We start from the raw sequence: 23,041 nt of genomic DNA, 5'->3' as shown, positions 1-23,041 counted from the left end.
GGCCCCTCTCAGAACCTGTGCTCCTGGCCAAACTAGTTTTGGCTTCCATGGGCTTCAGTTTTTCCATCTGTACCGTGAAGACCAACAGTGATGGGGTTTTTCAGAGAGAGAGAGGGAGAACCTTAAGCAGGGTCCATGCCCAGCATACAGGCGGACACAGGGCTCCATCATAGAGTCCTGAGACTGTGACCCAAGCCGAAACCAAGAGCTAGATGCTGAGGGGCACCTGGGTGGCTATCAGTTGAGCGTCTGCCTTCAGCTCAGGTTGTGGTCCCAGGGTCCTGGGATGGAGCCCCACATCGGGCTCCCCCCTCCATGGGGAGTCTGCTTCTCCCTCTGCCTCTGCCCCTGCTTGTACTCTCTCTCTCAAATAAATAAAATCTTAAAAAAATAATTAAAAAAGAAAAGTTGGATGCTTAACTGATGAAGCCCCCCAGGTCCCACCCCCACCAAAAATGTTTTTAAGCCATGAACTCTTTCTCCAGGCTGCAGCCCATGGAGGCCCCTAGAAGCTGGCTCACGTACCCAGCACAGGCATTTGGGTCAGGAATCCGGGGGGATCTACACGAGGGCTTGGGCTTGGTGCCTCGCGGGTTCCTCCTGCGGCTTGTGCGATCTGGGAAAGAGTATCGTGTGAAAGGCATTCTTGCTTCTCAAGTATTTTCAACACAGCTGACAGCGAGACACATCCACGCCGAATTTTGAAAGCTGCTCTCGGCTTCTATAGGAATAGACGGATTTTGAGGACGGCGGGTGCTGACTTGTACATCTTTAGTTCCAAACCAACCTGGTTGGCAAGAACCAAAGGCAAGTCACGGCTCTTACCTGGCTCGAGAAATCTAAGGGATTCATGGCTGGGGCCAGGAAAGGCTTTCCTGGCCAGGGAATCATCCCTCTTTGCTTTCTTGTGTACCCACTCGGCTCAGCCTTAGATGCTACATCGCAGCACAGAAGCGCCGTGCTGTGCGGGAGCTCCCAGAGCACACATGCGTGGCCCGGAGCAGGTGCACTGAAAGGACAGACAGAAACTCCTTTAACACGTGGGGTCATTTCAAAGCTGTGGAATCGGATATGTTGAGCAGTACATGTGACCAATATCACACGACATCCTTTCCTTCACGACTCCTGTCTCTCTCTCTCTTTTTTTTTGACACTTTCTTGCTGTATGTATGCCTCTCTGGACTTCAGCTTTGAAACACGGATAAATGAAATTGGGAGGGACAAACCTACGTAAAACCTTTCTTATGGAATGGGTGTGACACACAGAAGGAAGCTACCAGAAGCCCGTACCCTTTCAAGAGAATCAGTCATCTGGAAAGCAAGCCTTTGGCTTTTCCATGTCATCTTCCAACCCGTCTTCCAGGGGCTATGAAAAAGGGGGACAGAAGCAGGGGCTGCAGAAAGGTCTGGAAGGATACACCCCAGGCTACTGACATTAAACGTTTCCATAGGATGGAATGGAAAGGAATGATAACACATTATTAAATTTTCCTTTACACGTTTTGCAATTATTTCATGTTACATTATCACATTATCACCTTTGTAATAAAAGTGTTAATAAGAAACACTGTTAAAGAAAACAGCTACTCTGTTCATTAAAAAACAGCAACAACATGGTGTAGGAGAGTGTTTGGATATAATGTCCATGGTCTGTCACGTTAAAAAGAATTCCTAAGCGCACACAGACTAAATTCTGAAGCCTAATTATTAGTTTACAGCAGAAGTTTGATGAGTCAGAAGCCTTCCAGTAGCCTCTGGGGTTTTATAACCTCCCTCTGGCCTGAGCCCCTGTTTCACTGGGCAGCCCAGGACACTGCCCAGTAATTAAATGAAATTTCGTGGGTAATGATTTAGCATAGTGGCTGGAGCACGTGTCCCCCCCTCCTTGAGGTCCCACAGAATCAAGGTCATTTATGCCTTTTTTTTTTTTTTAAAGATTTCATTTATTTATTTGACAGACGGAGATCACAGTGAAGCAGGCAGAGAGAGAGGAGGAAGCAGGCTCCCCGCCGAGCAGAGAGCCCAATGCGGGGCTTGATCCCAGGACCCTGGGATCATGACCTGAGCCGAAGGCCGAGGCTTTAACCCACTGAGCCACCCAGGCACCCCAGGGTCGTTTATGCTAGAGGGGACCACCTGCCTTTCCTCTGGTGGTGGATATCCCACAAGTTATTGGCAGCAGGGAGGCAAGGTCTCCTTGAAATCAACTTCTCCCTCTCTGAGCGCTCCTGTCCTAACCTTCGGCAGAATCACTCACTACCTACCTTTAACTCTCTCCCTCAGCAAATCCTGCTACAAAGTGGGGGACTCCCCTCCCAACCCCGCTGACGAGGCTCTAGCCTTTTAAAGCTGCTAAAATCTTTGGAATTTTCAACCTTGGTACTACTGATATTTTGGGCTGACTGATCCTTTGTTGTCCAGGGCAGGGTGGGGAGACAACCTGTGCATTGCAGGACAGTCGGTGGCATCTCCGCACCCACCAGATGCCAGGAGCATCCACCCCCCTCAGCTGTGATGAAAATATCTCCGGACATGGCCAAGCGTCCCCTGTGGGGCAAAAGGGCCCCAGGTGAGAAGCACTGTTAAGTTCAGAAGTTCATCCACTGTCCCACGAGGACCTGGGACTAGGACCAAGCGTTACTATCCATGCACCTCCCCCCCCTCCCAAAACCCCAAGACATGGATGTTTAAGACCTTCCCAGGGGCAGTTGCCTGTGAAAGCTAAGATTCGTCCACCATTTTAGTGCAAACTTTCTCCCTTGGTGGTGGCCGCCAGAAGACTTCAGACAGGGGAAATTTGGGCAGCTCGCTGTGGGGGTGGGGGAGAGGAGAAGCGGTGTTTAGCCGGCTGGTACTCTCTGAACAGTCTTTACATTCATTCACGTGGCATAAACCGAAGAGACAGACTAGCAGGCGACACCCAGTCCTATGGCTTTTAATGCCCTACATGCACCGATGACCCTCATTTTTGTACTCCGAGCCTCCTTCGCCTCCTGTGGTAGCCAGCACCATGCATTCCGCTGCCACTCAGTGTCTCCGTGTGGGCATCTGACAGGCTCGTCCCAGCAGGATGTGGCAGCACCGTGCACTGAACCGCTCAGGTCCAAACTTGCAAGGCCTTCTCTGTGCTCCCGTTCCTTCCCCTCATCTTCCAGTCCTCCGTCAGGTCTGCTCTGCCTCCAGCACACGTCCCTGTCTGCTGTCTTGTCTCGCACACCCTCTGCCCTCTTAGTGTGAGCCGCTATCCTCTCCTGCCAGCCACTTCCTGCTCCCAAATCAGGGTGTCCCTGGCCTCACCCCACTGACATTTTGCTTGGGGAAGAGGGCTGTCTTGTGCATTGTAGGATGTCCAGCGGCATCCCTAGGCTCCACCCACAGACACCGTCACTACCACCCCTCAGATTGCAACAAAAATGTCTCCAGATATTGCCAAATGTCCCCTGGGGGACAAGATCCCCTCTGGCCAAGAACCACCGTCCTACATCCTGCACACACAGGTCGGGATATTTCTAAAAGTGTGAACTGCATCGCGCCAGTCACCTGCGGAAAACCCTCCAACGTCTTCCCATCGGCCTTGTAAAGCCCAGGCTCCTTACTGTGGCTTCCAAGACCCTCCGGGAACGTGCCTCTGCCTTTCCTCCAACATCCTCTCTTCTGGGCCGCGCTGGCCCTCCCTGGGCTCCAGCTGCCCTGGTCTCTCTGTTCCTTGAGCATCCCAGCCTGCTGCAATTTGCACTCCCTCTGCTGCTCCCTCTGCCCGGCAAGCACGCTCTCTGTTCACCCACACAAAACCTCAGGTCAAAGGTCCGCGAGTGGGCAGGCCCTTCCCTGCCCCTTCCATGTAATGAGCCCCTCGTCTCAATTCTGTCCATGACCCACTTGTTTCCTTCCCAGCTGCTCGGCTCAACGGTAAACGTCTTTCCGCGCCGTCGTGGCCCTTCAGCGGACTGTGAGTCTGGGGGCTCGGGCCCCGTCTGCCCGGTCCGCAGCCCAAGCCCCAGCAGAGTCCTCCCTCCCCCGCCGAGATCTTCCGAGGTTGCTCCGCGTCCGGGTGTCGCTGGCGCCCTGTGTCACTTCCACCCGCCGCTGACCTACGAACGCGGGGCCCGGGGTGCGGTCCGCAGTCCGAGCACGAGCCCAGCGGGCGCTGGGCGGAGACGCCGACCCGCCGGTCAGCTGGTTAACGGCCTCTAGGCGTTTGGGGTCGCACCCTCCGCCGGCCACCGCTTCGGATGGTCCCTGTCCCCAGGGTCGGAGCCGCCCGCAGCCTCCTGTCCGTGAGCTCAGGTGCTGCAGCCTCCGGGGCTCGGAGCCTCCTGCGCCGGCGCCCACGGAAGGCGGTTCTGGGGGTCGTTGGCGGGGCGGCCCCGGGGGCCGCGCGGAGGACCGTGCCGGCCGCGTCCCGACCCCGCGCACCTGCGCCCGGGCCCAGGTCGGGGCGTCTCGGGGCGGGGGTCGGGCTCTGTGAGCGCGGCGGGGGGACCCCGACACAGCGGGGGGCCGTGTCCCTGCTGCAGGCGCTCCCGATGCGCGGGGGAGCCCCAGGGTGAGCGTGACGCCATCCGGGTGCGGTCACCGCAGGCTCCAGGATGGAAGCATCGCGGGGCTGCGGGAGCGCGAACCCGGCTCCACGCGCAGGGGTCCCGCCCCTCCCGAGCTGGGGAACAACGCTTCGCCTCTTGCCCCTGGGGCGCATGCGCGGGCCGGTGGGCGGTGCCTGCGCGGGCCGGTGGGCGGTGCCTGCGCGGGCCCGCCCCGCCCCGCGTCCCACACTACCCCGCGACAGGAAGAGGGGCGGGGCTTCCGGAACTTCCGGGCGGTAGCTGTTTCGGCGGGTGACGGCTTAGCGCCTTAGCTCCCGATGGCCGCGGCCGTCGCTATGGAGACGGGTAAGTGGCGGCCGGAGCGCTCGCAGACGCCGCTGCCCCGGGCCAGACGCCTTGTCCCGCTCCCCGGGCTTCCTGTCTGCGGCTCCGTCCTCCTCACCTCACCCGCGTCGGCAGACGCCGACCCCCTCCTACCTCCCGAACCCTCAGCTCCGGGCCACCCGGCCCCGAGCCCCCACCCCCGGCTTCCTGACCCCCGGGTCCGACTCCCCTGCCTCCCGACCTTGCCGACCCCCCGGTCCCCAAGCCACCCCCGCCCCGGCCTCCTGAACCTCCGGACCCCGACTCCCCCAGCCTCCCGACCCCCCACCACCCCCGCCTCCTGACCCCCGGGCCCCGACGCCCCCAGCCTCCCGACATCCCCCCTCACCTGGCCTCCTGACGCCCCCGCCGACGCCCCCAGCCTCGCCTGGGAGCAGTGGCTTCCAGGGGTGAGTACCCTGCCCGGCGGGCGCACCTGTGTCATCGCTGGGGAGTCCTGCGGAAACACACCCGAGCGCTCCTCTTCTCTTGCTACCCTTCTCTTCCACACGCGGGGGGACAGACCGTGATCCTGACTCTGGCCGGTCTGGGCTGTCTTCCTCTAGACGATGCCGGGAACCGACTTCGCTTTCAGCTGGAGCTGGAGTTCGTGCAGTGCTTAGCCAACCCCAACTACCTGAACTGTAAGTGGTTGAGCCCTTGTGCGCCGGGCGGCTTCGAGGGCGCTCTGCGGAGGCATCGCGGTTCCTGTGGGACCCGTTTCCATGTACACGTGGTGCCGAGGTCGCGGCCACGCGTACACGTGCGTGCGCGCGCATGTGCGGAATAGACTGGGGCTCTGCTTTGACTAGGGTGTGTGTCGGCGGTGGGGAGGTTACCCGGGCAGAGGCTTACGTTAGGGGTGGCGCATGGGTCCTCCGGGGTTGGTTTGCTCTATAGACCTTTTTTTTATTCCTTACAGTTCTGGCCCAGAGAGGTTACTTCAAAGACAAAGCTTTTGTCAACTATCTTAAGTACTTGCTTTACTGGAAGGAACCAGAATATGCCAAGTATCTAAAGTAAGTTTGCTTTTTATTGTCCTAATATGTGCACAGTTTGTTATGTTCCAGCACATGGATGTCTCACATGTGTTCTCATTTCACACTGGAAAAATACATTTTGAATCTCCACTTCTTCCAGTTGCCTCCATCTTAATACAGGATGTTCTCATCTGCAGCTTGGGTTACTGCGGTGTACACCCCCCCCCCCCCCCCACCGTTGTTCCTGCTTCTGCTCCTTCCGTCCTTCTAGGTCCTCCCTCCCCCAAGCCAAACCAAGCAGAACAGTTTTCTACACAGAAGCCAGCTCGATCTTTCAAAAGTGTAAATTACAACGCGACCCTTTCTTGCTCAGAGCCGTTCAGTGGCTTCCCACTGCGTGCAGAACAAGGTCCTGTCTTTTTCCGGGGACGAGAACTCTGCTATCTGGCTCTGTTCCGTGACTTTATCTTTCCCTGTGTGTGTGGCTGGGGGTACCATGTGCAAGGCTTAGCATGACAACGTAGCTGCTTGGTTTGAAACACAAAGAAAGGCCAGTTAATTGCTTTGTTTCAGCGGGTTTCTGACCCTAACGAGCCCACCATCTATAGATGCAGTGGCATGGCCTGGGCCTGAAGATTAAAGGACAAGGAGTGCTTACAAGAAAGATTTTCTGGAGGAGGTGGCCTTACCTGACTCTTAGTACAGGCACAACTCAGATAGCGTGGGTTTGCTTGCAGACCACTGCAGGAAAGGGAGTATTTTACCAAAGTAAGCCAAATGAGTTTTTTGGTTTTCCGGTGCATTTAAAGGTGATGTTAACACTACTACGCAGGCCGTTAAGTGTGCAATAGTATTAAGTAAAAAAAGGGGACGTACCTCAATTTAAAAAATCTTGTTAAAAAACGCTAACCGTAGTCTGAGCTTTTAGGGAGTCATGACCACAGATCCCCATAACAAATACAATAATGAAAAGTTTGAAATGTGAGAATTACCAAAATGTGACCCAGAGACATGAAGTGAGCAAATGTGGAAAAATGGTGCCTGTAGACTTGCTTGAGGAAGGGTTGCCACAAACCTTTAGCTTGTAAACAGAAAAACCCAAAAAACAAAACCACGCCAGGATGTCTGTAGCTGCTGCCTTTTTTTTAGGGCCGCCTCGGTGCCAAGCACTGTACTCATTTAAACCTTGAACTCTCAGCTCTGCTGTGTATTTTTTTTAATATTTTATTTATTTATTTGATAGGGATATCACAAGTAGGCAGAGAGGCAAGCAGAGAGAGAGGGAAGAAGCAGGCTCCCTGCTGAGCAGAGAGCCCAATGCCGGGCTCGATCCCAGGACCTTGAGATCATGACCTGAGCGGAAGGCAGAGGCTTTAACCTACCGAGCCACCCAGGCGCCCCAGCTCTGCTGTGTATTAAGTAGGTACTCAGGAAGCAGTAGTGAAACATTTTGTCTTTTTTTTTTTTTTAAACCATGTTTGATAGGAAAATGATTCAAACTTGTCCTTTATTCAGGCCACTTTTTTGATCTATGTCCGCTGATTCACAAAGCCAGTAGGACCCTTGCACCCTTCCTGGTCCCTTATCACCAGTCACTTGCTCCTCTAATAGTCCAGAGAAGACTTTCTTGGGTGTTGTGTGTATGTAGACTTGGAGACTGTCTGTGGACAAGGAGCCACAGGCACGGTCAAGTTCACGTCTCCCCCACAGTGTTGCTGGGGTGGCCGGCTGCATTTTGGCCAGGACCAAGTTGTCCCCTGTTGCTCCATTGAGGGACAGCCGATTCCGGCCTTAGCCAGATGCTGGAGTTTGTCCTTACTTTGGGATTTAACATATCCCTGTGTAGCTTTAACCCGTGTTTCCAGTTTTGTCCCTGAATTAACCCGGAGCCAGTCTGCCCTCTGGAGGCAACTGCCCTTCCGATACGCACATTCAGGTGAGGTTGCAGGTTAACCCCCCGGGCATACAGGCTGCACAGGGTTTGTGTAGTAGTTGCCGCCGCTGGAAGACTGGGAGGTCTCTTACAGTGATCTGAACCCTGGAAAAGCCAAAAACTGCAGGTCCTTGAGCCTCCAAGTCGGTGCCTGGCTGGTCTGAGGGGCCACGGTGCGCAGACCCCTGCTCCAGCAGGACCCAGCCCCCGCGCCTGTGGGGGGCTGCTCCTGTCCGCTCTTCTTGGCTCCCTTCAGCCGCTTCTCGGGCGCCCCCCGTGGATGTTTTGCAGTTGTGCCTTCCACTGTTCTGCCAAGACCCTGAGAGTGAGTGGTCAGGGCGTGCTAGAGCTGATAACCTTTCTTCTCTGCATGTGGGCATTACCCTTTGAGAAGTGTAACTTGAGTTCGTTACTGTTTTTTGTCGGGGGGAAAGGGCAAGGCTGCACATTGCTGGCTCACTGAGAAGTTTATGCCCACTTGAACCCTTCGGTAGTTCGCCATGCCACTGAGTTCTCCGTTTACGTCTCATTTCCTTCTGTATTTCCTTACTCGTGTTGGTTAATGCCATAATTGTAGCTGGTCCAAGTATTTACCAGTTCCTATTCCGAAATTTAGTATTCTCTGAGCATTGTCTCAGCCCCCAGGCGCCCCTCAAGCCCAGGGCTTTTTAACTCCCGCTGTCCGCACGGAAAGGGAAGAAAGAGCCAGGTTAGCTGTGAGCAGGGCATTTCAGGGGAAGCTGCCACGGCCACAGGCAGCTGTGTCTTCGGGGTGTAAACAGCGCACCTTTGTCAGAGCGATGGCATTGGGATCCGGCCCCGCTACACAGTGTGGTCCTCAGGCCAGCAGCGCCGCTGTCACTGGCTTGTTTGGAAATGCAGAGCTCAGGCCCCACACAGACCTACTAAGTCAGACCCTGCGTTGAGGGAGTGCGTCCCCGGCCCTAGGAACTGTTTTCACACTTCAGCCATTTGTGTACTGCTTCACAGTCCTGGGCTCCGGGCGCTCTCTGTAGAAGTTTTATAATCGACTTACTCGGATTTTGTCTTTTCTATTTGAAATAATGTCTCTTAGAAAATTACTCGGATTTTGTCCTTTCTATTTGAAATCATGTCTCGTAGAAAACAGGAAGGTATATATTCTTCACCCAGATACTGTAAATGTTCACGTTTTCCTGGGACCATTATCTAGTCTGCAGCCCTTATTCTGATTATGTCCAGTGGCTCATCAATGTCCTGTGTCTGGGACACTATGCAGTCTAGGCTGCTATGCTAGTTTTGTCTTCGTGTCTTCTTAGTCTTTAATCTGAGTTTCTTGATCCTTCCCTCCCCCCCGCCCCGTGACTGTGACCCAGAAGCGATGCTGTAGGCTTCTTGGTGTGTCCCGTCAGTCGTCGTCTCTCTGACCTATGACTGGTGATGTTCATTTCGATCACTTGGTTGAGGCGATGACTGCCAGGTTTCTCCACATCAAGTTACTAGTTTTCCTTTGTATTTAGTAAGTATCTTGTGAGGAAATACTTTGAGACTACATAAATACTTTGTTTCATATCGTTACTTTTACCCACTAATTTTAGCATCTGTTGATACTTGCCTGAAACAATTTTTACTGTGATTTTCTAGCATTCTTTCTACACTTATTAGTTGTAATTTAGGTTTAACAAAGGAACATTCTCTTACTCCTTATTTATTCATTTAGAAGAGTTATATTAGCATGGATTCTTGGATTCTTATTTTTATATTTTGGTTTATAATTATGTGTTTTCTTGTTCTAATGATTCCAGATTTGGCCCCTCAGATTGGCTCCTGAGTGCTTGGGACATATCCCCATAGTTTTTTGAGCACTTGACTTTCTGGCACTACATAATGTTTCTGGTTCATCTCGTACTTTCCCTGCATTAGCCCAGGAATCAGCCATTTCCCCCAAGAAACCCTGGAAAATGCTGTTGAAAAATCCACAATCTGGGCATAGAATGTGCTCATTGGTACCACGGTCATTGCTTCTAGGCCCTTTTTGGCACACACAGCCAAGGGGGGAGAGTGTGTGTGTGTGTGTGTGTACACTGTGTCTGCTTTTCTAATCCTTGTCTGTTTCTTTGTCTCTGTGCGATAAGCCAGGAGTTCATGCTGATGTTTTCGGTTGTAGCTCCGTAACACAGCATCTGTTCTAGCCGCCCGCCTTCCTTGTCACTCCTTTTCTGATAGTTGGAAAGTTGGCTGTCTTTACACTGCAGTTCCTGACTCGCTTTCTCAGTCTTAGAGTATGTGAGAATTAAGTCCCTGTGGAAGACTAGAACACCAGATCCATGCATAGTTCTTTGTAAAACAGACTCAATTTTGAATAGAGGTTGTCCTTGTCACTATTGATGGAAAACCAGTAGTTACCAATTAAAAAGGTGATTACTAAAGTTCCAAAGTGTTCATGTTCCTGACCTTGGACACCACTAGAATAGCAGAGTTTGCCCCCAGAGTTTGACTCTGCTTACCCGTTCCTGTGTGGTCTTGGGCAGTATTGAATCTTCCTGAACTTAAGTTTTCTCACGTTTGAAAATGTGGCTTCATGCCGACTTGGGATGACCGGCAGAAGCAGGACACACAGAACCCCGTACTCCCAAAGTGAGCCGAGTTAGTATTCTAGAACTGGTAGGTGGCCCATTTCTGGGTGAGTGCCTGGATTGCAGCTGGGCGTTTCTGACCTGAACCATGTTGGTGATTAGCTTGTGGCCCTGAACCAGGTACCCCCAGTGTCTGCACATGTTGGAGCTGCTCCAGTACGAGCACTTCCGCAAGGAGCTGGTGAACGCGCAGTGCGCCAAGTTCATCGACGAGCAGCAGATCCTGCACTGGCAGCACTACTCCCGGAAGCGTATGCGCCTGCAGCAGGCGCTGGCCGAGCAGCAGCAGCAGAACAGCGCCGCGGGGAAGTGAGGCGCGGCCGCCGTGGACTCTCTCCAGCTCCCTTTTGTGGGGGGGGGGGGCACCGAACCTGCGGAGGGCCCTTGCCTCTGGCTCCCTCCCTCCAGGTCCCTTTGTATTGTTCGTGGGCTACTGCTGTCACGCAGTTGTACTTTGGTTTCCTGTGGATTTGTAAGTTATTATTAGTGCTTAACCAACAATAAAGACACAGGTCAGGTGCTTTAAACCACTGGAAGGCTGCAGTGAGGGATGGGGCACGGGGAGGTCCCCCAAATGTCCCGAACTCCAAGACTAGCTCTGTTCCTCACGTACAGTGGAGCCTGGGCAAGTCCGACCTCCTGTCCCTCAGTGAGCTGCCCTACCCCTCTCACCTACAGAACGAGTGCAAGGGAGTCTGTGATTTCCTTCAGCCGGAGAGCAGGACCCGCAGAAGGACTCGCCTATGAAACTGCTTGCTGTGCGAAGGGGGGTGCTTCAAGGACCGGGCATCGCTAGGTCCCTGACCTAGTGACTGCGGGGAAGATGGATGGTTAATGTCTAACCGGACTCTTGACCTTGGACCGGAAGAAAGATGAGGAGCCTCACCCAGGTGCAGTCACCCAGCACCGCTGACATTTACGTGGTAGGGGCTACGATCTGTGCGTTGTCCTATTTACATCTCACTGGCAGAACCAGCCTTGTCTGTGAAGGAGGAAACTGAGGTATAGACTGGTTATGAAACTTGCCTCCTGTTACACAGCTAGGAACTGGTGATCAGTGACCGACTCCTGGGCTGGGGCTCCTGCCCCCACTAAGTTCTCGGGGCTCTGACAGCTCTCTACCACTGGCCTCACCCAGAGTGGGAAGCACGTTCAGACAGTGAACTGCACTGCCTGCGGGGGGGCAGAGGCTGGATTAGAGGCGCTCTGCTCTCCTCCACGGGTTATGCTAGTGTCTACATTCTAAAGCCAAAGATATTATAGGAAGAACGCTCTTTGTCAGTTTGTGGCATTGAAGATAAAAGATCTGAACTCCTTTTGTGATTTGGAATTTGCTTTCTGCACTGGTAGGGGCTTTTCAATACTTCTGTCCCCTCTAATAATGCATGCCCTCGCGCTGTTACTGTCACCGCTGCAGACTTAGCTTACCTGTATCTTAAAGATTCCCACATACTACAAGCAAACAGAAAAGTTCGTGGCATTTTTTTTTTTTTAAGATTATGTTTATTTGACAGAGACACAGCGAGAGAGGGAACAGAAGTAGGGGGGAGTGGGAGAGGGAGAAGCAGGCTTCCTGCCGAGCAGGGAGCCCAATGTGGGGCTCAATCCTAGGACACTGGGATCATGACCTGAGCCAAAGGCAGAAGCTTAACAATTGAGCCACCCAGGTGTCCCTAACAGCACTTTATATTTATACAGAAACCAGTTTGTTTCACATCATCATTTCTTTATTGCTAACATGAATTTAAAGCAGGTATGCAGTTGCCTTCGTACTAGAGCGAATCAGGACATCAAGACACAGCTGCCATCATCAAATCTTAATCTTCGGAGAACAACATCTCCACGAGGTTGGCCTGAAGACACTCAGATTCCACCAGTTTTTGGGGCTGTAAGAGAAGAACGGTCTAATCTTAAGCCACAGCTACAAACATGGTATTAAGAGGACAAGCGGCCTTCTGCCGTGAGTGACACAAGTCTTACAGCAGAGAAGCCATGCCATTCAGAAGCTACCAACTAGTTGTAACAGGTCTTCGGAAATACTTAAGCTGTTTGCCTTAAGATGAATCACTTGGCTCTGCAGACTACAACGAGAGACAGCAAGTCTGGTGCCATTCCCCTCCCCTCAAGTCTTTAATTTAGGATCCCAGGGCCATGGCTAACCTAGAGGAGGTGCCCTTTGTTTTTGACCAGAATTCTGGATTAAGTGGAAAGCAGCTGCTGGTTGTTGTAAGGAATGCTGTGTTGACCGGCTTTCCTGAGCCATGCTTTGAGAGTTTTAAGATGGATTGGCTTTCAGAAACCATGACAGAGACCAACTACCTAGATACATGCGTTATTAACAGTTTGTTGGGGTTGGCTATAGGGACGGACAGCCAGCTTGTGTATTTTTAATGCACTCGGAACACCAATGTGATATTTGGGATGAAATGTCAAGATCTCTTCTAACGAGGGTGAGCTGAGGCCCCAGCACGATGAAAGGAAAGACACTTACTGTTCCGTATCTAAGTAGTGTAGGCACTGCCGTCACTTTCAGATTTTTTCTGAAGTCATTATTTGGATCTTTCCAACTATTTTGAAGAGAAGAGGTGATCAGGTTTCTCACAGGTTACTTAATATTCGATACATTCCTACGTCTAGTCTGTTAGTACTCATTGCTTTCATTGCAAACGTTTATCGAGCCTTGACTATGACTTTGTGAGTCTACATAGTTTTCCTTAAGAGTGTGAGTACAACATAAAATAAAGGTAAAGACAGTTAGGTTCTGGACTAAAACCAGGCCAGACGCATTGCATCACCTGCACTGGCTAAATACTCAGAATTTGTATTTAATCACTTCTAACGGCGGGACTTACCCGAGTACACCGAGAACCTCTGTCCCGAGGCCCTTCCCACCTGAGCTGTGCACGTCTAGTGCGCGTCTGGGAAGAGGGAATCGGCACTTACTAGGGCTTCTCTCCCACTTGGCAGTAGATGAACACACACCCCTCACTCATGTGCTTCAGCCCCTCTCGAACGACCGGTTCAGCTGGAAACAGAAAAGACCCAAGATAACCCCCGACGCGCCGCGCGGGGGCAGCCGGCACCGAGAGCCGGTCCGCTGCAGGGGGCGGCAGGCGGGGCGGCAGGGAGCGGTCCTGAGCCCCGTTCCCAGCGAACACCGCTCTCCTGTGCAAGCGAGCGCTCGGGGCCTGGCGCGGTGCGCGGGCTCCGAGCGGGGAACCGGAGGCGCGCCGGGCCCCCTCGTCCGCCGCTTCCCTGCGCCCGCCGGGCCCGTGGCCGCCCGCGAGCCCGCCTCACCCTGCACGCAGTCGGGGCACCAGCTCTGCCCGCCCGCGTCCTTGGAGCCGGTGAAGTAGGCGAAGATGGTCTTGTCGCGGTGCCGCTCCACGGCCCGGCTGAACTCCTCGAAGCCGCGCACGCTCAGCTCCTCGCGGCCCGCCATCGCTCCGCCACCCGGGTTCTCTGGGGGCGCGGTCGCGGGGCGAAGCCCCGTGCGGGGCGGGGCGCGGCTGCTTCCGGCCGGGCCGGCGGCGGGGCGGGGCCCGGGGCTCCGCGGCGCTACGGGGGCCTCGGGCGGCCACACTGCTTCGGCGCCGCCCGTTCGCGCTCGCTTGTCCGCGCCGTCCGCGCCGCCCCTGCGCAGGCCGCCGAGCCTCTGCCCGAGCCGCCCCGGCCCCGGCCGCGGCCCCATGAGCGCCGGCCGCCCAGCCTGCCGCCGCGCAGCCCCAGGACCCCTAGCGGCTCGGGCGCCCTAACGGCTCCCAGGCCGCCCTGCGCCGTTGCCATGGCGACCGGGCGAGCGGCCGGAAGCGCGGCCTAGCGGGTCCCCCGCCCGCCTGTAGCCGCGCCGCACCCCAGGACAGGTGGGCTCGGGCCGGGGCTGGGGGGGTTCTGGGATGCCGCGCCCGCAACCGTGCACCCGGGACTCGGGAGAGCTGGAGCCGTCCCCGCCGCTGTTCTCGTCACCGCGCTTCTGCGGCGGCCGCGGGAGCTCCCGGGGGGCCGGGAGGGGGCCGGGCGGGGGTCGGGCCGCGGCGGCCGGAGCGCGAGCGCGTGCGTGCGTGTGCGCGGCGGCCTGGGCGGCGGGCGGGGAAGCGCGCGGGGCTGCAGCCATGAGCGGGGCGGCTGGCAGCTGCGTGGGGCCCAGCCGGCCGGGGCGCGGGCGGCCGTGGGGGAGGAGGTGCGCCGCGGGGACGCCCCGAGGCTGGGGAGCCGGGCGCCGGCCGCCCCCCGCGGCCCGGGAGACGCGCTGCGTGAGCGCGGACCGTCTGCGGGACTGGCGGCGGCCGCGGGGGAGGAGAGCCGAGGCCCGTGCCGCGGGCGCCAACGAGCCGGGGGCTGGCGGGACCCCTGGCGTTGCGGGCCCAGCCGAGGCGGTGGGGGGCCCTGGGGCCGTGTGGGTGGACGGGGCCGTGGGGGAGCCCCAGGTGGTGGGGCCCGTCGGGTCAGTGTGGGTGACCGGCGCCGGGGCGGGGGAGGAGGAGGGCGCGCTTGATGACAGCCCTCTGGGCTGTGAGCGGAAAGGCCGCCCAGGCTCCGCGGGGCACGAGAGCATCCTGGAGCTGTGGCTGAAGGTGCGGGCGATGAGGGCAGCCTCCGGCTCCGGAGAGGGAAGCAGGGTGGAGCTCCACCCGGTGCCTGCGGGGGAGGGCCCCCTCGAAAGGGGTGTCCCTGGCCGGCCTTCCTGGGTGGAGACAAGCCCGGCTGGCCTCACAGGACCCTGGGTGAAAGGACAGGCCAGGGCGGCCCCGGTGGCCCTGGGAGGATCTGCAGCTGTGGGGCTAGGGGCAGCTTGTGGGATGGCCTCCGGCTCGTGTGGGCAGGGACAGGCCATGGGCCTGCTTCCCCAGGATGTGCCTGCGGCCCCCGGGACAAGTTCCGGGATTATCCCATACCTGCTGAGGAGAGGACAGGCTCTGGAGGTGCCTGGAGCCATGGGGTGGCCTGAGGTTGTGCAGAGAGTGGTGGGCTGTGGGGCTGCTCCGGATCTGTGGGATGGGGGGCAGCGGGTGCAGGTGCCGGGGGCACTGGCCCGAGAGGCGGTCTGTGGGGACACCCCGGGCCTGTGGGGAAGGGGACAGGCTGCGAGGATGCCTGATGCTGTGGGGGCACACAGAGGCGTGGAGGAGGAAGCAGCCTCTGGGGGTGCCCTGGGCATGTGGCAGAGGAGGCAGACCGTGGAGGGGATGGGCTCTGGGGGTGTCCCTGGCATATGGGGTGTTGGACAGCGTGTTGGGGTGCCTTGTGCAATGGAAGAGGAAACCAGAGGTGAGAGTGACCCAGGATTAAGGGAAAGGGGACAAGGTGTGTGGGTAGACACTGGGTCTGGAGGTGACCCGGGGTCATGGACAGCCGCACAGACTGTAGAGTTGAGTGGCCGGGATGAGCAGGAGGTAGGCCCTGGGGGTGCTCCAGGCCTGTGGGGTATAGGGCCGGGAATGGGGATACCTCTGACTCTGGGGAAAGAGACAGGCTTTGGGAATGTCCCGGGTCTCTGGGGGACCGAGCAGCCTGTGGGGGTGTCCCAGGCTGTGGTGGTACCACCAGGAACCTTGGGAGAACAGGAGAGCTATGGAGGTGTCCCTGGCCTATGGGAGAGGCCGCAGGCTCTGGGGGTGCCTCTGGCCAATGCAGTGCCCGGGGTCGTTGGGGAGGATACAGGCTCTGGGAACGTTGTGAGCCTCTGGGAGAGGAGGCCGGCTGTGGGGAAGCAAGAGGCGCTGGTGTCTACAGCTTCAGGGGTTCCTGGGCCCGCGGATCAGGAGGCCAGCTGTGGCGATGACTCCTGTCTGTGCAGGAGACAGGCTGTGGGGTGGCCTGACCTGGAGGGGATGCCTGAGGCCGCGGTTTTGCCCAAGCACAGATGTGCCCCGGCAGGGGTGCCCCCAGTGGTGGGTATGCCTGGACCTGGAAGGGGCCCTGCTAGGGTGCCTGCCGCGGTGTGGGTGTCTGGCCCTGCGTGGCAGGAAAGCAGCTCCGGAGAGGTCTTGAACCTGTGGGAGAGGGTTCAGAGCGCCACAGCGCCGGTGGCAGCAGGGGTCCCTGCGGCTCCTGAGGAGCTGTGGTCTGTGCAGGAGGACGCTGGCTCTGTGGCCTTCCCCGGGTCGTGGGGAAGGAGACAGGCTGTCGGGGCTCCTGAAGCACCTGGGCTCGGGGAGGAGACAGGCCCCGGGGGTGTCCCGAGATTTTGGGGAAGGAGACCGAGTACCAGGGTGCCTGGGACTGCTGAGATGCTCACAGCTGCCAGGGTGTCTGATCCTCTGGGGATGGAGACTGGCTTGCTGGGAAGGAGGCAGACTGCAGGGGTGTCCACAGCTGGTGGGGTGCCCATGGCCCCCAGGACACCTAGGCCTGTCGTGGAGGAGTCCACTACCAGAAGTGTTGCAGGCCTGTGGGGGGAGAGGGAGACAGCAGGAGGACCTACGGACGCCTGGGCTCCCACAAGGATGGGGGTGCCCAGCACTGCCAGGATGCCCATGTCCACGGGGGAAAGTCTGGGCCCTGGCGGCCCCTCAGGCTTGTTGGGAGGGAGACGGGCTGCTGAGATGCCCATGGCTGCTGGCCCTTCCATGGCTGTGGGCGCCTGTGGGCCGATGATGGCTGATTCTTGCTCTGGGGACTTCTCAGGTATGTGGGGACAGAGGCTGGTGACGGACGTGCCCACTACTGCCAGGGCTGCAGGAGCTGCCGATGGGGCGACTGGCTCCGAGGGGGTCTCAGGCCCGTGGAGAAGGAGACCCAGCGGACCAGCCGCTGAGGCTGTGCGGGTGCCTGTGTCTTTGGGGGTGCTCGCAGCTATAGGGGTTCCTGTGACGGGACGCGTGCCTGCCGCGGTGTGGGTGACAGGGTGTACGGGAGAAGAAACAGCTGCAGCTGCCTCAGGCCTCCCAGCGCCGAGGAGACAGTCCATGGAGGGAGCTTTGGGGGAGGAGGCAGGGGGCCGAAATGTGGAGCTGGCCCCGGGGAGCCAGGCGGCGGGGGTATCTCACACCCATGGCTGTGGGACCAGGTCGTGGAGCTGCCTGAGGCCTGGTTGGGGAGAGGCCGACCACGAGAGCGTGTACTCTGCATCCGGGACCAGGACTGCCGTGGGAGTGCCTGACGCTGTGGGGGCGCCCCTAGTTTCAAGGCCGGAAACAGGCGTCAGCCGTTTCAGAGTTCACCTGCAGCAGAGTGGGGGGGCCAGGCCAGAGGAGCATCTGGAGCTAGGGGGAGGGGGAGCCCTCTGGGAGAGCACCTTGTGGGGGAGGACCGGTTGAGGGGGGCCTTCCAGTGGTACGTTAGGGAGCAAGTGGGGGGGGGGTCCTGGGCTCTTTGGGAGGGGACAGGTGGGGGGAGGTCTGGCCTGGGTTATGGACCGAGACACAGGTTTTCGGGGTGTCTCAGGATCAGGGCGAGAGGCTTCGTAGAGATGTTCTGGGGGATGTCGGGTGACAGACCGGGAGGTTTCCTGGAGTGGTGGAGAGGGAACAGGTTGCAGAGAGAGGGGGGTGTCCCGGGCATTTGTACAGGGGGTCAGTGTGGGGGTGGGTGTCCCTGGATTTTGTGTTTGTGTATGTGCGTGTGTGGCGTCACTCAGCATCACCTAGTGTTTCCTAGTGGAGAGTTGGGAGGGGCCGACCTCGTCAGACTTGCGGACAGGCTCTCCCGCCTCTGCGGGCCACGTGACTCTGTGGCTGCAGCCCCTGGACTGTGGTGGGGTCAGCCAGCAGCGGGGTTGCCTCGCTCACCTGCCCCTCCCATCTCGACAGCTCTAGGAATAGGGGGTCTTGAACAGCTGCCCTGATGTTCCTGCCGACGTGTCTCTCTGGAAGCAAATCCTGTCTGCGAACCTCGGGTTTATCCAAAAGCTGAAACTAGGGTTTTTTTCTTAAGACCTGGATTTCCCTATTGATTTACCATAGGGTTCTTTGCCAGAACAAATACCTCAGTACATTGAAAACTAGTCAGTTTATGGAAAAATCCACTTAATTCAACACGTGTTGAGGGCACGTGTCTGCCATGCTCCAAGCACAGTGTCGTGGGAAATACCAGAGAAGAGCAGGACAGGTCCTTCCCTCCGGGAGCCTTGTCGAGCCGGGAAGATGGGCCTTACCCCACAGCGTAGGTAAATAACAGTGTGAGGCGGGGACGAGCTTGTGCTTAGCGCAGGGGTGCCGCGGTGTCTGGGGGTGGGGGGCCCAGCCTACATCAGCTCCCAGACCGCCTTCCCGTCTTGGCCCGCTGCGGGTGGGGCCTCCAGCTCACTCCGCAGACCCCCCCGCAGGCTTCCTCCGAGTCCTGCGCAGGTCCCGGGAGCTGCCCGGGCGGGCGCTGTCTAACTAGCACTCGGGGCTGGCGCGGCGACTGCGTGTGGGTAAGGCCGCCTGCAGGAGGGTGCTCGCCCACCGCGCTGCAGCTCCTGCCTTCCGGGTGAGCCTTGAGACCTGAAACCTGGAGCGGCTCAGCAGCGAGTCGTTAGAGCACTGTGCCCCGTATTCTCTCAGAGAGGAGGATTCCCAAAGGGAAGATGCTTTGGTGCGGGTCCCGGAGCCCTCGCCGCCACACGTGAGGCTGCTGCGGGTGTCTCCGGAATGTCGTTGCACGGGCACGGTGCCGCGTTGGCCTGCTCTGGCCCGTGTTGGAGCGCTGCGGCTCTGAAGTGGCTTTCTCTCGTTGTAGGTGATGAACGGGGGAGAGCAGGGCCGGCCAGCGGCTGGGCTCTCAGCAGCGTCCCGCACGCTCTGACCGGATGGGCCCGGGCAGGCCAGCCGCCGCCGGGGCTCACCTGGCAGCCTGCGTCCAGCTACGCGGGAGCAGCGACCCCAGGACCCTCCAGGCCCAGGTAGTTCTCTTGCCTTGCTGTCTTCGGATTTTTAACGTGAAACATTTTGAACAAAAGTGGGAAGAAAAGGGCAGTGAACGCTGTTTAAACCACCTTCGAGATTCAGTGGTTGTGTTTTCTCTCGGGTGCTTGCAGACCCGCTCCGGAGGTGGCTGCGGGTGTCACGGCGCTTCCTTTCTAGGTGTTCTGGAATACTCGGTAATTTAGAACAGCCCTAAAAGTGAACTCTCCTGCCTAACCAGTATCACACCTAACAAAATGGACCAAAAGCCATTCCCTGATATGATCTAATAACCCATTTTCCCTTTGCTTCACCCCGTTGTCCCCAGAAAGGCTTTTCCCCTGACACTGAACATATGAAAATCTTCCCACAACAACGCTGAATTCTTCAGCGAACGCCCAAGTTGCAGGATGATTGCGTTGTGTTTGTTTCGTTGCACGTCTAACCTTGTCTGCCCTCCAGTCTGTCCATCAGCCCATCTTGCCCCAGTACACATGGGAGTCGGGTGCAGACACGGGCACCCGGCATGCCTCGGTGTGTGCAACACACACTAGAATTTGTTCGTGGAGCTCGTTCTGAGAATTTCAGCTTTTTCTTCTGATGCAAACTTCACATCTGAAACGAATACATCAGAACGTACGCAACTTGTCACATTTGCTGAGTTTTGACGAATGCATACGAGGTGTCGCGCGTTCCTCTGTCAGGCAGGGTCTTTGCTGTTTCCCCACAGAGTTCTCCGCCCCTCCCTACCCCTCCCTACCCTCCCGTGGCCACTAGCATTGGGATTCTTTCCACCGTAGATGGGTTCTGCCTGTTCCAGGCCTTTCTGTGAATGGAATTCTGTGCCACGGGATCTCGTGTGTCAGGCCGCTTTGGGCATGACGTCTGGAGCTCTGCCGGCGCGGCCGCTCTGCAGCACCGAGCGGCGTTCCCGGTAGGAGCTGTGGCCGTTCTCTGGCTGCTGGTTTGGGTTCCCGCAGATGCAGCTGCTGGGGGCTTCTTGGTGCATCTCTGTCTGTGAAGGTGTTTTCAGTCTCGGGCACACCGGGGAGTGAAGTTGCCGGGACGTGGGATGGCGTGTGTTTAGTTTAACAAACCAGCAGACCTTCTTCCTGGGGCTGTGCCCTCTCCCGTCCCTACTGACAGTGACCGAGTGCCCCACGTCTTTGCCAGCCTGGGTTGGGTTTTTAAATTAGGACCCGTCTGCTGGGTGTGAAGGAATGTCTCATTGTAGTTTACCAAGAATATTGATGTGGTTTGAGACTGACAAGTTACAGCAGCGGTACACGGAATTCCTGGGTACGCTTCTTGCAGACTCCCCAAGTGTCAGCCCTCCTTTTACATTTCCCCTCCGTCTCCCCGCGTCTCTGTCTACACGTGCACTTACACGTATATGCACCCGTGTGCTCACACGTGCACAGGCACCCATGGGCACACATGCACTCACACATACACGCAGGTGCACACGTGCACTCATGTACACAGGCACCCATGGGCACACATGTGCTCACATGTACACACACCGCACACATGCACTCATGTACACACGATCCCATGTGCACTCTTGCTCACATGCATGCACCCATCAGCACACGCGAGCTTGGGCTCTCACCCACCCCCGCAAGTCATTCTGGTTATTTTTACTTCTGCGGGTTAGACTTTGTCCAGACAAGGCTGTACCTCTCACGGGCTGTCCGTCAGTCTGCGCCCTTTAGACGACGACCCTTTGTTTCTTCTCTCAGAACCTCCAGGGAGGCCTTAAAGTTGTGTCTGAAATACTTTCCTGAGGTCTGACCACAGCGGGTTCATTTTAAATGGACCCTTCGTCATGTGACGCACAAACACCCTTTATTACGAGGCTTGGGAGGCCGTCCACGGGGCAAAGGGCTCACAGTGGAGGCAGGGACTTGGACTGCTGACCGGCCGTGGGGCCTGCAGTCATAAACTTGCTCCTTGTCCTTGACTTGTAATCCTGGAACGGGTATTCCATCCTAAAGAAATTCTTTAAAATGAGGAGAAAAGGGGGGCCTGGGAGGCTCAGTGGGTTAAACCGCTACCTTCGGCTCAGGTCATGATCTCAGGATCCTGGGATCGAGCCCTGCATCCGGCTCTCTGCTCGGCGGGGAGCCTGCTTCCTCCAGTCTCTCTCTGTCTGCCTCTCTGCCTACTTGTGATCTCTGTCTGCCAAATAATTAAAGCAAAACCCCAAAACTTTAAAAAAATGAGGAAACAGCTGAATGCGTGGAGATAATATTTTAATTCATATTTCTGTTAGTGGAAACCTGGAACCATCTAAGTGCTTAAGAGGTTAAGGGCCATTTGTGGGATTTTGGAAAAAGCCGCCATGAAAAATGACAATGTTAGCCTTTGGAAACTAAGGGAAAAACCAAACCAATCTTGTACCTATTATAGTTAAAAGGACAAAGCCTGAGGCCTGCGTGGGAAGGGGTACGTGGACCTTGCGGTGCGGGATGCCCTCAGGTGCGGGGTCAAGGTCGTGGAGGCAGCAGATGCATGGCCTCGTCTGACAGTGGCTCCTGTGTGGCGGGGCGTCCGGAGGCTGTGTCTGCAGAGCTTATGCCACCTGCGTTGTCTCTGCCGGAGCCTGACCTTTTGAGACCATATGGGGTTGGTAACGGGGTGGGGGGTGGGGGGACCCATGGGCCACTGTGGGAAGCTCTGCAGGTTGCCTTTCGGAGGAGCAGCCCATGTGCTGCTGGGAGGGGGCAGGGTGGGACCGTGGCCTGGGGACGTGGGCAGGGACCACGGGCATGTGACGAGGTCTGGGGTGTCCGAGAGTGGCCGCCCCAGTCCCCGCAGGAGAGTGCGTCTTAGCACTAAGGATTGTGCGGGGGAGTCGGAAGCGGGGCCTCAGACGCACAGCGTGTGGGACGCGCTTTCCTCATGGGCTCTTGCGCTCATGTGTTTTGTTTAAAGAACCAGCTGCAGTTTAGCAGGAGCGCTGCCGAGCACGCCGACACCCTGGCCGTGCGCTACTCCTGCCCGCACGCCATCCGGATCGAGAAGCTGAAGCATTCATACCATGAGTCGTACGGCTGTGAGGATGCGGGCTGGCGCGGTGGCGGCGAAGGGAGCGGCTCGGCCTCGTTCTCTGTCATCTCCGAGGAGCGGCTCAGCTACGCCGTGCACCTGGCCAAGAGGGACGTGAAGCGCAGGCAGCTAGAGGAGCACGTCAGGCAGCACCGGCTCGCGAGGGAGCCCCGGCTCTCTCGTCCGCACAAGGTCCCCGAGCCCAGCGTGCAGAGGAAGGAACCGGGGAGCTGGGACACGTGTGCTTGCGGCCACCAGCCATCCACGGCGGGAACGTCCTGCGCAGGTGCCAAGGTGTTCCTGTATGCACCTCGTCCGGCCCTGTCCCACCCGGCCGTGCCCCACTCGCCCCCCACCCATGACCCAGGCCTGGAGCCCCGCCCCAAGCTTGCCGGCCACCAGCAGCTTCTGGACGTGCAGCGGCTCCAGAGGGAGCTGAGCGCTTGCATCCACAAGATGGAAGAAGTCACGAAGAAAGGTGAGAGCAGCCGGACTCTGCGGGCGGCCCAGCCTGCTCGTCTGGGTTAGTCCACCCTCTCCCTGCGGCGAGCAGGGCCCACAAGGCAGGTGGCCCATGAGTCTGACCAGAGTCTGTCCTCCCGGGAGTTGGTCCTGCCCTGGCCCCCGTCAGGCAGAGGTGCCTGACACTGCCCCATCCTGCAGGCTGCCGCATCAGCTGGTGATGCCTTGTGGTTGGGCACCTGCTGTCAACCTCGGGTCCAATGGCTCC

The 23,041-nt window shown here is 57.5% G+C and overlaps 4 protein-coding genes across 5 annotated transcripts in view; 3 read left to right on the top strand and 1 right to left on the bottom strand.

Moving 5' to 3' along the window:
- The first annotated feature begins 4,778 nt into the window (after positions 1-4,778).
- Positions 4,779-10,962, top strand: MED31 (mediator complex subunit 31). Its single transcript, XM_045986512.1, has 4 exons — positions 4,779-4,889; positions 5,474-5,551; positions 5,830-5,926; positions 10,556-10,962. Exons 1-4 carry the CDS (start codon positions 4,862-4,864, stop codon positions 10,746-10,748), a joined length of 396 nt encoding a protein of 131 aa, XP_045842468.1. The 5' UTR covers positions 4,779-4,861; the 3' UTR covers positions 10,749-10,962.
- Positions 10,963-12,140: 1,178 nt separating this feature from the next.
- TXNDC17 (thioredoxin domain containing 17) lies at positions 12,141-13,962 on the bottom strand. The gene is made up of 4 exons (XM_045984445.1): positions 13,733-13,962; positions 13,379-13,460; positions 12,927-13,002; positions 12,141-12,321 (listed from the first exon to the last, which is right to left on the bottom strand). Exons 1-4 carry the CDS (start codon positions 13,875-13,877, stop codon positions 12,253-12,255), a joined length of 372 nt encoding a protein of 123 aa, XP_045840401.1. The 5' UTR covers positions 13,878-13,962; the 3' UTR covers positions 12,141-12,252.
- A 192-nt stretch (positions 13,963-14,154) lies between these two features.
- Positions 14,155-23,041, top strand: part of KIAA0753 (KIAA0753 ortholog) — a 42,317-nt gene continuing 33,430 nt past the window's right edge. Inside the window, exons 1-3 of one of the 2 annotated variants that reach the window (XM_045984443.1) lie at positions 14,155-14,298; positions 19,097-19,259; positions 22,198-22,789. In XM_045984443.1, the coding sequence (XP_045840399.1) occupies positions 19,167-19,259; positions 22,198-22,789 (685 nt within the window). In that variant the 5' untranslated portion in view covers positions 14,155-14,298; positions 19,097-19,166. Of the gene's footprint in view, positions 14,299-17,942; positions 18,543-19,096; positions 19,260-22,197; positions 22,790-23,041 lie in introns of those variants that run through there. The other variant, XM_045984444.1, reaches the window with a different exon arrangement.
- LOC123929373 (collagen alpha-2(I) chain) lies at positions 14,314-17,694 on the top strand. The gene has a single exon (XM_045984949.1). The coding sequence runs from the start codon at positions 14,332-14,334 to the stop codon at positions 17,692-17,694; it is 3,363 nt and encodes a 1,120-aa protein (XP_045840905.1). The 5' UTR covers positions 14,314-14,331.

Source organism: Meles meles, chromosome 18 (assembly GCF_922984935.1).
Source record: "Meles meles chromosome 18, mMelMel3.1 paternal haplotype, whole genome shotgun sequence".
In the NCBI taxonomy this organism is placed as follows: domain Eukaryota; kingdom Metazoa; phylum Chordata; class Mammalia; order Carnivora; family Mustelidae; genus Meles; species Meles meles.
This window is presented reverse-complemented; position numbering and strand designations above follow the sequence as displayed.

Coding starts and splice junctions, on each gene's coding strand:
- MED31 (XM_045986512.1), top strand. CDS start 4,862: ATGGCCGCGGCCGTCGCTATGGAGACGG. Junction 5,552..5,829: donor CAACCCCAACTACCTGAACT/GTAAGTGGTTGA, acceptor TATTCCTTACAG/TTCTGGCCCAGAGAGGTTAC. Junction 5,927..10,555: donor GAATATGCCAAGTATCTAAA/GTAAGTTTGCTT, acceptor GCCCTGAACCAG/GTACCCCCAGTGTCTGCACA.
- TXNDC17 (XM_045984445.1), bottom strand. CDS start 13,877: ATGGCGGGCCGCGAGGAGCTGAGCGTGCGCGGCTTCGAGGAGTTCAGC. Junction 13,461..13,732: donor GTGCCCCGACTGCGTGCAGG/GTGAGGCGGGCT, acceptor TTCTGTTTCCAG/CTGAACCGGTCGTTCGAGAG. Junction 12,322..12,926: donor CACTACTTAGATACGGAACA/GTAAGTGTCTTT, acceptor CTTCTCTTACAG/CCCCAAAAACTGGTGGAATC.
- LOC123929373 (XM_045984949.1), top strand. CDS start 14,332: ATGCCGCGCCCGCAACCGTGCACCCGGGACTCGGGAGAGCTGGAGCCG.